At 39.5% G+C, this 13,976-nt stretch overlaps 1 protein-coding gene across 1 annotated transcript; it reads left to right on the top strand.

The window, feature by feature from the left end:
• The first annotated feature begins 447 nt into the window (after window positions 1-447).
• Window positions 448-10,343, top strand: anxa4 (annexin A4). The gene is made up of 13 exons (XM_058618132.1): window positions 448-592; window positions 2,703-2,780; window positions 3,563-3,650; window positions 4,836-4,930; window positions 5,755-5,868; window positions 6,244-6,334; window positions 6,699-6,775; window positions 7,146-7,202; window positions 7,282-7,375; window positions 7,617-7,712; window positions 8,020-8,078; window positions 9,672-9,794; window positions 10,090-10,343. Exons 2-13 carry the CDS (start codon window positions 2,772-2,774, stop codon window positions 10,144-10,146), a joined length of 960 nt encoding a protein of 319 aa, XP_058474115.1. The 5' UTR covers window positions 448-592; window positions 2,703-2,771; the 3' UTR covers window positions 10,147-10,343.
• The last annotated feature ends 3,633 nt before the right edge of the window (window positions 10,344-13,976 follow it).

Here is a 13,976-nt window from a genome sequence, read left to right as displayed (position 1 = left end):
TAATAATAAAAAAAAATCAAACTATCAAATACTGTAGGTACACATAATACCAAATGAAGTGGCCAATAAGTTTATGTACAATACATTGATATTTTATACATGACAATTTCACATAAAATACTATGGGGGGGAATTGTGAATGAATTATAACAACAGTTCTAATAGGTCTGAAAATGCAAACAGACAGTCATTTCCCATGCACTGGCTCTCACAATATGAATATGACATTTTCCAGGCATTTACTTGACATTTTAAATACAACCTAATAATGGCTGGTTTGCTTTTTAAAGGTTATATTACGTGTTACAAACAGTAAAAAGTAGGTTACGTTTTAATAATCTTGGGAAACACTCTGTTGTCTATAGCTGTATAATACAGCGTGTCAATTAAAACTTTACTGGAGTTTTCTACACTTTTGTCGAGTCCGTGAATCCACCAGCTGCGTGTGCGCGCGTGCATGTGATAGGAGGATCCTTTGTGGGCGGTTCCTCAGAGTCGTCTAGTGACTAAAAAGCTTTACCTTGTCGGCGGTGACGTGCTCTACTTTCCTGTCATCCTCTTGGGGGTCTTGTCTCCGTCAAAGCAGGTTAAGGTAAGACGTGGTCTAGTTGCCGCGTATTCATGTTCTTCTCGTGTTTTGTTTCGTTCTACTTGACAGTGTAGGGGTCAGACTGTGACTGGTGGTCCCTGTAAGGCAGGGTGTGCCCGCTAACAACACGCCAAGTTATCTGTTAACCGCCAAAGTGCTGCTGCTGCTGCTGCTTCCTGATTTACTGTATTCTTATTCTTTGTCACAAATAACCTTTACTGAACATTGTACTCTGCATATGTTTGGTAGTGGAGAGAAAAAAAGTCACTCACAATTGTTGTAGCTTTATTGGATGATCCATTACGTTTTCCACACCTTCCATTTATACCACTGTATTTACATAAACCCAGAAAAACTACATACAATAATTTGATTACCATTGCATAGTAAAGAAGAGCTCAATATTAACAGGTCCATTTCAATGACTCATTTACCCCAAATTGAATTCACACACAGATATGGATAGCATATACAATGTCAAATAATAAGTTACCGCAGTGCCTGCACTACAGGCAGGGACATGTCAAAAGCTTTTAAATATCTATTCTGCATGAACAAATGAACAATACATACACTTACGATATGTGCTAGATGTCATATGCTAGAGTTTGACCTGTATTAATGTTTCTTTGCTTAATGTCAGCTGATGGACGAAATGTGTGCCTTCAAATTGCCCTCAGATACACACGTTTGCTTAACTTAACTTAACTTAACTTAACTTAAGTTAATATTTATCGGGCGACACTTGTCTTTCTTGTTTGTCTGTCCCGCCCTATCTGCACTTTGTGTCTACACTCATATATTTTCAAAACATTAACAAACTAAATCAAACTATGCACGAAACGGCAATCAGAAAATCTAAACTTTGTCAAATTAACCCTTGGATATTAAAAGGTTTTAGTGAGCAGGTTGTAGACACCGTTGCTTGAAGCTGCTTCTGCACTGATGAGACAAACTCTGACTAGCATAGCGAACTTTGCACTACCTGTCAAGGTATAATCAAATCATATTTTATATTTATAGCACCAAATCATACCATACATTGTCTCAATATACATACTTTGAGTGTAGTACACACTCGTAAATTTACATTTGCACTGTTCCATTGTGTAAAGCCGCCAATAGAGAAACACCTCGAGTTTGTGCTGTATGCACAATCAATTTCACAGACTCTTGTTCCCACACGTCTAAGGAAGAACTTTTGTGCACTGTCTTAAAGTGACTTTGCTTTTGCTTTCAACATTAGAAGCTGCCACTCACTCTGAAAAGGGTTACATCGATTCAGTGACATGATTCACTTTGTCTTTCCATACGTTGTGTGTTTTGAAATCCCCTGCCCTGTATTTACATAAAAATAGACCACTTAGGTGTGGCCTTTGGTCCACTCAAGCCAAAGTGCTTTCCAGAAAAAACAATTCAATCATTTTAAAAACAGTAACAAGGTTAGTGACCAGTAAAGGGTAAAAGATAAAAGATTAAAATTACAATTGCAAAAAAAAATCGGATATAAATATGAGTTGTCGATGAATCTGTTATATGTTAATTGGTGTTTCCCAAAACCTCAAAATGACAACATCCTAAAATGCTTATGTTTCGTCCACAAACCAAAGATATTTAGAAGCTGAAACCACAAACCGTGTTCTATTAGCTATGGATTAAATTAGTAAACAATTAATAATTGATTAATTCTAGCCCTGTTTAAATTTATGTATGAGAGTCCTATTTTGGTCTGAATAGAAATTTAAATGTTATTTGTGTAACACTCTTGGGTCGAACTGGGTCACCTGGAGGTGTGTTTTAATTAAGTGGATATTGACATATGATGAGCATGTTGATCCCTGCAGGCAGTCGGGGAAACACCACTGTTTTTCCCTCAGTGGACTAATTACAGGTGCGTCCACACACAAACACTATAGGTTAACAAGTTAAGCTCCTAGGAGACCACAAACATGAGACACAGTGGAAGGTGTGTGATGGAAGCCCTCTCTGGGATGATGAGGTGCATGCAATATTGATGAGAGGTTAATGAGGTTCACTTTCACAACAGAGACCCTTAACCACCCCTGAACCCGATGCTATAGTTCAGTGTTTCCTTCTGTGTCGTTGTTAACAGGCTCTCCCAAGCAGCTGTTTTTAGCTTTCTCATCTCCCGTTTGGAAAACCACTCTTCCTAGTTCCTACAATGGCAGCGGTAAGTCTTCACCATAGCTGTTGTTCCATCCATTGTGACACAGGCAAGAGGTCAAACAACATTTACATGAATTTCATCAGTAGATATTTAGTTTCATGTAGCCTGGTTTTGCAAATGAAGACTAATTTTTTTATGCAAATTAAAATAGCTCACAGCCGTTGCTGTGACACGACAGTGCTACTGTAACCCATGGTTTGAATGCAGGTTGTGGAGATTATTGTCTTTAAGGTCCAGTGTGTAATATTTTGGAGGGTTTATAAGTGAATAACGACCATCTTGCCGCTGCCATGTTTCCACGGGAGCTCAGATGGTCACACCTACCACAGCGGGCATTTTGTGTTTTGAACTAGAAGTTTAACGCACATGGGAAAGGGAGGAGTCAGAGGAGGAGTCCTCCATTTGTTACATTCTTCTGTCTTACCATTTTATGTCACTAATTCTGACACACTGGACCCTGAATTCACACTTGTTAAACTTTACCCTACTTGTTAAAAATGTGGGAACACAGATGGATATCTGCGTTGTGGGACATACTTGTTTCACACCTTTTAATTGATTTTATTTGTACAGGCGAATGGTAATTGTAAAAACTAGTTGAACTGGACTGTAAGTCAAATAAAACACACAAAAATCAATTTAATCTCAACACATGAATGTGAAAATAGCCCTAATGTGTCAGACTTCAATCATTCTTATACGGCGAAGCTCTGTGATGTGTATAGTGCAGCTCTCACAATCTTAATGTTTTGTTTTTGTTGTATTTGTAATCATGTGATATTTAGATTGGAAAACGTGGAACAGTGACTGAGGCATCTGGTTTTGACCCAGAAGCAGATGTTCAGAAGCTCAGAGAAGCCATGAAGGGAGTTGGTGAGTGATTCATACAAGAGAGATTCATACAAAAAACCTCATACACAAATGTAAATGTCTTACTGTGGCCTCAAGCTCAGTGGAAGAAAAATAAAATGTAATCTCCCCTCCTCTATCTCGTCTTCTCAAGGAAATTATAAACTAAAACCAACATTTGCATTTCCTGCAGTCCACCAGTCAGTACTTTTACATAACATTAGAAAAATAGGAAATTTGCCATAAAAGGAGACTTGATAGAGAATCATAAAAACAATACACAGTTATATTGAAAATGGCTTTTTACTGCTAAATGTCAGTCTGACTGAAATTGTACTAAATGATAGTAAATCAAATAGAAATTCTGTTGAGTCTGTCCTCACTTTGCCTCCCCTTAACCTACGTGATGTATGTTGTATAGCTTTGTCCTCACTGTTACTATAGAGTTAAACAAGTAAGTAAAGAACACTTTGGTGACCATGTAGGAAGTTGTAAGTGAATGGTTCCATTTACAGAGGTGCATCTAGAGTTTCATCGTTATCATGGGTAGGTATTATGAGGCTGTAGTAAAACACAACTATTACTAAGGAATTACAAATCCATTCTATTTAAATAATAATAATAATCCCACGAAGTACATATATATATATATATATATATATATATATATATATATACACATATATATATATATATATACATATATGTGTATATATATATATATATATATATACATATATGTATAGTTTAATAACAAGTATGATTTTTTTAATTGCATTATAAATACATTGATCTGAAAAATGCTATGGAAACAACAGACTGAAATCTGGATCGGTATATGTATCAGTGAAGTGAATTATGTTAAGTATCGCTGGCACTCAATAACGATACTGGATCACATCTGTTATGACTCTCAAAACACCGTAAACAAACATTCAGGAGTGCGTAACAATTATTTCTCTCTCAGCAAATTTCCTGTGGTGGAATGTTGATGGTTTAACAGACTAATAGTCTTCTCCTGACTCCAGTTTGAGCTCTATTGCAAACAGACAGGTTCCCATGTCAATATCAACAAAGGGTTTGTGATAGTAACATCTCCAGGGTTGAGTCCCAGGTCAAGAAATATGTGAGACTTGCAGTTTTTAGAAATTGACAATTAATTGCAGGCAACTTCTTGCGATTCAGCGTTTTTGATGCTGTGTCTTGCAGGCACTGATGAAGCAGCTGTTATCGACGTCCTAGCTCACCGTACCATTGCCCAGAGGCAGCGCATTAAAGAGGCCTTCAAACAAGCTGTGGGGAAGGTGAGCGTTTTTTAAGCATGAACTCAGAGCAGCAAACAAAGTTAATCCAAAACTACATTTTGTTTGCCTGTTTGTTTGAAACAGGAAAAAGCAAAAAAAAATGACAGATCACTACAGGAATGTGAAAAGCAGATTACTGGCAGCAGGCAGCAGTGCATGTATTATCTCCAAGTCTGTTTTTCCATTGTATGCTCACCCCATTATTTTTGCTTTGGGTTATCTTGTGCCACTATAGTGCTGATGTGCGAGTGTGCAAGTTAACTATTAACTATAAAGCAGAAATGAGTAATAACTGTAAAGAAAGGCCAAGTCAGAGATGGAGTTGCAATCTGGAGGAAGGGGAAATGTTCACTTCGTTAAAAAGTAGCAACCACAGAGATATGAGTCCACTGACTGTCTTTGTTCCATCATAATACACATCAAAATATTAACTCTGGAGGAAGTATGGGATGTTAATGGTATTGACATAAAGATATATTGATCCGGTCGTGGTGCAGCGTTCTGCAAACGGTCAATAAAATGTTCCGAAAGTTCCTCTCAGGGAGCGGCAAAGAGAGAGCGAAGAGTGAGTGGAAATCTCACAGGCAGAAAGAGTGAGTCATGCAGCTCGTGGTTACGCCCTCATGTGGTCACACAAGGCCATCTTTGTGGAACAGCTTCTCTATTCTCAAAAACACTGGGTAGCATTTTTGCTGCTGATGTGAACATTAATCCAGTATTTCTATGATCATTAACATCTAATTACAGATGGATTTATTGACAATCTGGGAATGACTGTTGGGTTCTTTACTTGTTAATCCATATTTCCCTGCTCTGTTCTGCAGGACCTGGCTGGGGAGTTGAACACAGAGCTGAGTGGGAACTTCAGGAGTGTTGTTTTAGGTCTGCTAATGTTGGCACCTGTGTATGATGCCTACGAGCTGAGAAATGCTATGAAGGTCAGTGTTTGTTATCCACTCTTCTCGCCTTTAGAGGCTAAGTTTGGACATGTTTTTTGTTGACTTGTATCAAAAAAAAAAGCTTGAAAAGGCTTGTGACTTAAAGCTGCTTTGTTTAAAAACAATTAAAAACACATCTGTGAGCCACAGTGTGTTATATATTTTCTTGTCATAATCAACGTCATAATGTTTTTTAATCAGAAATAGTTTAGTCTTCTTTGAGTAAAGGTTACTGAAAGCTTTAGTGGTTTTTTGGTAACAAGGCGTGGGGAGATGAGACAGACTAACTTTCAAAAGTGTGTGTATTTACTAAAAAAGAGGCAACACACCAAGTGTATGTTGTTTGGACTAAATTCTATACTTTTTCTGTGCCAGGGCGCTGGAACAGAAGAGGCTTGTCTCATCGATATTCTCGCGTCAAGGACAAATGATGAAATAAAAGCCATCTGCGCCTTCTACAAGAAAGGTACCAAAGCGTCTGACGTCTGTGAGCTGAGCATGACATCCAATATTGTGAACCAGTGATCAAGTGTTATTAGAAAATGGTTAACTGTTTGCTTATTTGTTCTTCTGTCACTAACTTTGTCTTTCAATGTACATAAATGCATTGTATCTTTGCTCCACATAACAAAGAAATCATTCAAACGTTAGGTTTGTGGATAAAACAAGACATTTGAAAAACGTCATTTTGAAGTTTGAGAAATGAAAATAATAGTTAGTTGCAGCCAGTGGTCAGTTTTGTTTAGATTCTTTCTGTCATGTTATTCAAAGCTGAACGAGTATGAGATGAAGCCTTTTGATTGTCTGTCTGTGTATTTATTTTCTGACAGAATATGGGAACTTGGAAAAAGACGTGTGTGGAGACACATCTGGAATGTTTCAGAGAGTGTTGGTCTCTTTACTCACAGTAAGCAAACATGACTCCCTCACCTCTCTGTGTTTGAAGTAACAACAACAACAACTTTTCCCTTTTAGAAAATACAGGCACATTATTATTTCACATGTGAAAGTTAAATTATAATCATTTGATGAAGGAAAATAATTCATCCCATTCATTGTCCTCCGGATAATTTCAATATTGAAATATTCCGTTTATTTGTATGAAACAAAATGAGTTGTAAAACACTAAAAATGTGCCTATGTTTGTCTAAGGCAGAGGGAAGGACAGTCACTTCTGTATCATTTAACACCAGTTTCTCACTTTTTTCCCCTATGTTTCCTCCTCTGTTAATAATTGATTTATTTAATCGGAATCTGCTGTGTTTCCTACATTGCAGGCAGGAAGGGATGAAGGCGATAAAGTGGACGAAGCACTGGCTGCTCAAGATGCCAAGGTAAAGATCATGTCTATAGGTGAAAGGGTGCATATACATCATGATGTGGTCATTTTTTAAAAATCACTTGTGACTGTAGGAAATCTATGAGGCCGGCGAGGCTCGATGGGGCACAGACGAGGTTAAATTCCTCACGGTGCTTTGTGTGAGGAACCGAAACCATCTGCTGCGAGGTATTCTTACTGCATATTGACCAAAATGTGCAGACTCAATATCTTTGAGTGGTTCGTGTCATATGATGATACTTCCTTTTAGTTGATGAGTAAGACTGTGGTAATTTTACTGCCCCCTTGTGGGCGTCTTAGGAGCAGTCATGACTCTAATAATGAACAGTGATAGTGATGATTTAGTTTTTTTATTATTCACTTAGCTGTATTCTTCTAACCCCATGTGTCTTACTGTTCCCTCGTTCAGTGTTTGAGGAGTACAAGAAGATTTCTGGAAGAGAAATTGAGGACAGCATCAAGAGGGAGATGTCCGGCTCTCTGGAGGACGCCTTCCTGGCCATAGGTGTGTCTCTTATGCGAGTAAAAATAGACGTGTTTTCATTCATTGTGAAGTTCAAATGAGACCAAGACAAAGAAGGTGTTCAAAATCAAAATGATGCTGCAAAGTTGTGTTAACGCTTTTTTTTCAAGGCACTAATTTAACCTCCAGGAATTATGTGAGCCTCTAAGTGGTGGTGATGTTGCCTTCCCTTTACCGTGTAGAGGGTTTATTTTTACTACGCCTTTGTGCTACAACAGTAGCCGAGCATTTACTGTTATTAAGGTTATTGCATCTAATGGGCAGGGACTTTGTTGTTATTGCTTTGCAGTGAAGTGCATGCGGAGCAAGCCAGCGTTCTTTGCCGAGCGATTATACAAATCAATGAAGGTAAATATTTCATCCTTGTAGTGACTGTAATGTGCTGCCAGTAATGTGCATTAATGTATAATCTATAATTACCTAACGTTTTGCCTTTTTATTTTCTTATTATCTAATGAATTAGCTTTCTGTATTAGGATTTTAGAAACAAATCTTGACAAATCAAGTTAAAATTAAACAAGGGCAGATGGTGTGGCTAGTATTGTTGCCTCACAGCAAGGATGTCACCAGCTTGGGTTCCAGTTTGACATGTTCTCCCTGGTTCTCTCTGGGTTCTTCAGCTTCCTTGACCTTAGGGTGTGAGTGTGAGAGTGAACGCCTGTTCGTCTCTGTATGTTGGCCCTGCTATGAACTGGCCAGCTGCCCTGGTTGTACCCCGCCCTTTGCCCTAAGTCAGCTGGGATTGGTTCCAACCTCACGTGACCCTCATGTGGATCCAAGTATTTAGCGTCTGAAGGCTGGATACCTGTCTAGATGAGGTCTTTGACCCCTCTGGCCCAGTGTCAGGTTGATCATTTCACCTGTCAAGGTGTGATAGAGGGTCCTTAAGGTCACCTGACAGGCACAGTCTGCTGTAAGTGTTGGAGTTCACCTGTGTTGTTCTGTGTGAAGAGAGCTCGACATTGTAGGTGGTTGATAGTTGGTGTCTCAGGGCCACCTCCTTCAATGATTAATGGCTTGTTTCAGTCATCTTTCAAACCATCTGTCTTCCTTGGCCAGAATGTGGACGTTCTCATAATCACAAGCCTGTCCTTCAGAAGTAAAATGGACAGCCGAGTCCTGTCCACATGAGCTTGTGTTTATGGAGTGGTGTTTCTCAATGTGACATTGCACTTCATGAACCACATTGCTCTGTCAAGACACAGAACAACACACTATGGTGAAACTAACAACCTGGGACTGGGTCAGAGGGCGAACGACCTGCATTATGTCACATTATCTCGACTCTCTAGAGGGGTTTCCAGCCTTCAGATGGTCAGAACTGGGGCCACACGGTTGGTGTAGTGGTTGGCACTCTTGCCTTTGCAGCAAGAAAACTCGGGTTCCCGACCCTGGATTTTCTTCGGGTTCTCCGGTTTCCTCCAACAATCCAAAAACATGCAGATTTGGGAATAAGGGAAATTGGACACTCCATTGTATATTGACCATAGGTGTGAATGTGAGCGTGGCTCCCTCACACTCTCTAATCTCTGGCTACCTTTCACCCAATGTCAGCTGGGATTGGCACCAGCGGCCCCCGCAATCCTCATGTGGAGAATAAAGCGGTAAAAAAAATAGACAAATGAATGGATAGTCAGAACTGAAGAAGCCTTTCACATGATACGTGAAACAGCTTGAGCTGTCCTGGATAACCATCACATCCTTCACAGACATGCTGTATCTACAGTGTCTAATCATAGTGCTATTTTCTGATCAATGTTATTATATCTTATCCTGAAAATACATGTCACAAGCATGTTTTCATCGAGTCATTAGAGTAATGGTTCAACATAATTACTCAACATGGAGTATAAGAGGAGCTGAGTGATGTAATCATCATAGTTAAAATTGGCGTTAACACAGTTTCTCTTCCTCCCTCTCTCTCTCTCTCTCTCTGGTCAGGGTCTGGGCACCACGGACAGTATCCTCATCAGAATGATGGTTTCCAGGGCTGAGATTGACATGCTGGACATTAAGGCAGAGTTCCTGAAGATGTATGGCAAGACTCTGCACTCCTTCATCAAGGTGAGCACCGGATCCAAGGGGTGTGGCAATATAGAAGTCAGCGAAAGCACTGCATTACATTTCATTAGCCGTGTTGTAATGATAATGGCAATTCCAAGTTTATGTGTTGCCCTACTTGGACTAGTTCATCACTGCTTTCATTTCATTTGATTGGCCAAAGATTTATCCTTAAGCAACAGCAATGTTTGGTGTCGTTAATGTGAGTTTTTATATCATTTTGGTTTCGTGAGAGTTGGAGCAATTATTCCCATTGCCTCTTCTTTGAAGTCTCACAGATCTTTCTCTCAATCCACAGGGAGACACATCTGGCGACTACCGCAAAATCCTGCTGGAGCTGTGTGGAGGCGAGTGAGAGCAACGTCAGTGCAGCGTCCAGCTGACTTTTCACCGCAGAGACCAGATAATGGGCATTTCTTTTGTTGACACCTTCTCTCCATCTTGTTTCTTTCCCGGTTTTATGGCCTTTACATTTCACTAATTGATCACCATGCCTTGTTTTAGTTAGCCGTTTTGTTTATACCAATTAAACCAAAGATTTGTAACCTTTTACACTTGACTGTGTTTTTGTTATTGACCATGTGGCAAGGACTGATTTACGGCAGCATACACATAAAGGATGAGTGTTATTAGCCTCCTGCCCCTGCTCTTGTTACAGCACAACATTTTAATCACTGTCTGGTTGGCAAAGTCCATTTGCGTAATTGGTTGCAATTCTTCATTTGTTGAGTCAGCCCTGCATCATTTGACTCAATCACATTAACGGGATCCTAGCCTTATTTTGAGGATGCAGTAAAGTGGGACCTAATCAAGTTAAGGACGATGTCCCATAGCTCATTCAAACTTGCAGCTCCATCACAGGTACTGTTGTACTCAAGGTGACCACTAGGTGGAAGTAAACTAACTCCAGAGAAAGTGTGTTGCAGCAGTGCTGGAGATGAATGTGTGTGTGAATAGCACAGTGCTCAATGTCAGGTTTTAATTCATTTGCAAAAGATGAATCATCTTTGGGTTTGTTTTGGTGTCTTTATAGCAAGCGCTCAGCAGCTAAGCACTGTCCTTGAACACACGTCTCACCTGAAACTGTCATTTGCTGAATATTCTTTAAAGTGAAGACGAGCACACAGTCAATTCAGTACAGCACATCCCACTGACTCTTCACATGCACAAAAAAAGAAGAAAAACATCACTATGGTTTATTGAAAAGGTTTTTGTCACCACATTAGACAGCTGCAACCATCTATGTCTGCCTCATGTGTGTGGGGGGGCTCTCTGGTCATGTGGATAAAGATTTGTCTAGTAATCTCAGAGGTTTTCATGGGAAACATCGTTTAAAAGCAGAAAAGTTTAGGTCCAAATTCAATTATTTCAAATTGACCGTTACCTTTATTGTGTTCAGTGTAAATTTTTTACAATCACTTTGTGAAGTCACCTCAGAAGTTTTGTATTTTTCATTGCACACTATAAAATATACATTTACAGTAAAAAAAAAAAAAAAAGAGCACTTAAAAGGGACTAAAATGTTGTCCTCTGATGTTTGATACATACAGGAAATAAAAATAGGGCCTGGCAGGAATAATAATCGAGGCAAGAAATGTACTGAACACTCGGTGCGTTCACAACCACAGTGCTGCAAGTACTGCCATGGCAATGGAAATAACATGCATCACAAGCACAGACATGTCCCGATGCATACTTAATGTGTAAACCTCTAGCTGCTGAAATATGTGGTCACTTTGAAATAAGCTGGGATGTAATGGAAGATCTTTCAATATGTGGGGGAAAAGAAGGAGAGCTTAAACTTCCTGGTTGGAAAATAAAAATGTGATGCAGAATTATAAGGAGTAAGTTTTAAAAGCTTCTATGAGTTTAGGGACTAACTGCATCGTTCACATAGTTATGAAATGAGCTTATTTTGGAAAAAGAAAATATTCACCGTTCAAAAGAAGTCACGTCAACACTTTACTGCAATCAAAACAAGGAAGTGCAAAAAACATTATTATGCAGTGAGAGTGAGGTGAGACCATTACCACGCAGCAACAGCCAGATGATGGTCAGCTGAGCTGAGCTGAACACATTTTAGAGCTTTAGATTTATTATTCAGTGTTTTATGAAAACATTACGTCGAATGTGTACTGGAGTGTTGTTGTCATAGCGATGCCTTTTTGATAATATTAGGTTCGTTTTCTTAAAGGGACAATCTTGTTGTCTTTGCCTCTTGGAAAATAGAAAACTTTTAATCTAATTAAAGTAAATAAAAGTAATATATATATATATATAGATAGATACAACAATCTCAAACTCTCACATTCACACCCACTGAGTGTTTTTGGACTGAGAGAGGAAACCAGAACACACGGAGAAAACCCACGCGCACACGAGGAGAACTTGCAAACGCCACAGAAAGCCCCTTAGTCAAATCAAGATCTGAACCGGTGACCCTCTTGCTGTGAGGCAACCTATGCTAGCCACTGATCCACCATAGTGTCCCAAAGAGAAAATAGAGAAAAAATGGAGAACAGAAGGTAAAATAAGAAATATGAATATCACAAGAAATACTGGATGAAAGCCATCCATCAAAGCATCCTGCTGGGTCAGTGGGGATAAGTGGAAGGCAGATAAAAAAAAAATGGTCAGACAGAGGACAGGCTTTTGTTCTGATTACAGGGGAGCGGCAAACACCGAAGGAAAGGTGGCCAGAGTCAAGTAAAGTCTGTGAGGGAAGTGAGTGTATGTGGACTCAAGATGATGTGGCGGCAGCACCGACAGGCACTCCAGGCAGGGGGGAGAAAAAAACTGAAACCCAGACATCAAGCTTCACCACACTGCTGCTGCAGCAACAACAAAGGTGAAATGGAAATGCATCATGCAGAGTTATTAGGAAGAGCACAGGGGGCAATATGAGCGAGCCGAGTGAGAATGTTTCTGTGTCTCAGTCGAGGTCAGCCTCGGCGCGTTAATTATGTAATTAAAAGAACTTAAAAACTTAAAAGCAAATCTGAAGCACATGAACATTGAACTGTGCCCTTCTGAATAAAAAGGGTATACCAGTGATTCATTTTGACCGGAGTATACAGAATTGATGGCATAACATCATTCGAATTGTTGTGTACAACATCTGTCACTATCTATCTGAATCTACCGAGTCTTGAAAGAAAAGAACAACAAAGGGAGGCTTATAGGTTGGAGATACAGTGTCTGTTGATGATCATTACTGTTGAAATTGTTGATTTTGTCACAGACTCCATCAACCTTGTCCAAGGAATATTTCTCATTCATTGGACGGTTCAAACTGGAGGCTGCAGGCAACAAAGAAAGTAGGGGGGGCAAGAAAAAGAGTATTAACAAGTAGCAAACGATGAACACTAACGTTGTTATTTCAAGGTGAGCGTAAAAGTGTAAAAGGGCAACGAGAACACATTCAGTCCTGACTATCTGAGTGAGAACAAACTACTGAAAAAGGGGGTAAAAAAAAAGGTGCAAATTTGAAGTTGTTATTTGGACGTGCAAGTATGATGCTTTTAAATACACAAATATTGTACCAGGTATTTGCAGACACCGAGAAAATAAAATCCCACAGGGAATCAGTATTCAGTACACAGTGGACATGCAGGATCCATGAGTACACATCACACGCTACAGTCACTGCAACTGCCAAGGAAAGATCGGACTCATTTGTATGTAAATCACATCATCTCAGAAATGACCTCAAACATACCAGAGTCACCTCACATGTGCCATTCGGGCGTTAAGATCTGTCATCGTTTTATTCTGACATTTTCATACTTCCCATCACGATTGTTACAAAAGTGCTTCTAAATCACTCTGAACTACTGTGTGTGGCTGTCTTTCACAGAAATATGCTCTCTCTTCCTGGTTCTGGTTAATAAACGAGCAGCAGAGTGTTGGATGAGCTGTAGTCTGTCAGTGGCTGAACACTCAAATGTCATGAAACGGATGTCAACGCAACAAATAAGAGCGTGCCCTCGTTTGAAGTCAATTAAACCACCCATTTGCAAGCACTGGAGGTACTTAATGTACATCAGCATACATTAGCATGAAGCATTTAGTGGACAGGTTCACCTGTTTTTACTCCCACAGATGCACATACGTAACTCCATCTTTTTTGTTTCACTGTGTAGTACATTGGTTACAGTGGCAGGTTCGTTCTTGTTTTGTCTGTGA

The sequence above is a fragment of the Solea solea genome, chromosome 19 (genome assembly GCF_958295425.1).
Source record: "Solea solea chromosome 19, fSolSol10.1, whole genome shotgun sequence".
Classification (NCBI taxonomy): domain Eukaryota; kingdom Metazoa; phylum Chordata; class Actinopteri; order Pleuronectiformes; family Soleidae; genus Solea; species Solea solea.
The sequence above is the reverse complement of the archived record's forward strand: the minus strand, read 5'-3'. Positions and strand labels throughout refer to the sequence as shown.

Bases quoted from the DNA above. Each gene is read 5' to 3' on its own strand.
- anxa4 (XM_058618132.1), top strand. The intron at 4,931-5,754 runs GTGAGCGTTTTT...TCTGTTCTGCAG, and splicing joins TCAAACAAGCTGTGGGGAAG to GACCTGGCTGGGGAGTTGAA. The intron at 7,376-7,616 runs GTATTCTTACTG...TCCCTCGTTCAG, and splicing joins CCGAAACCATCTGCTGCGAG to TGTTTGAGGAGTACAAGAAG.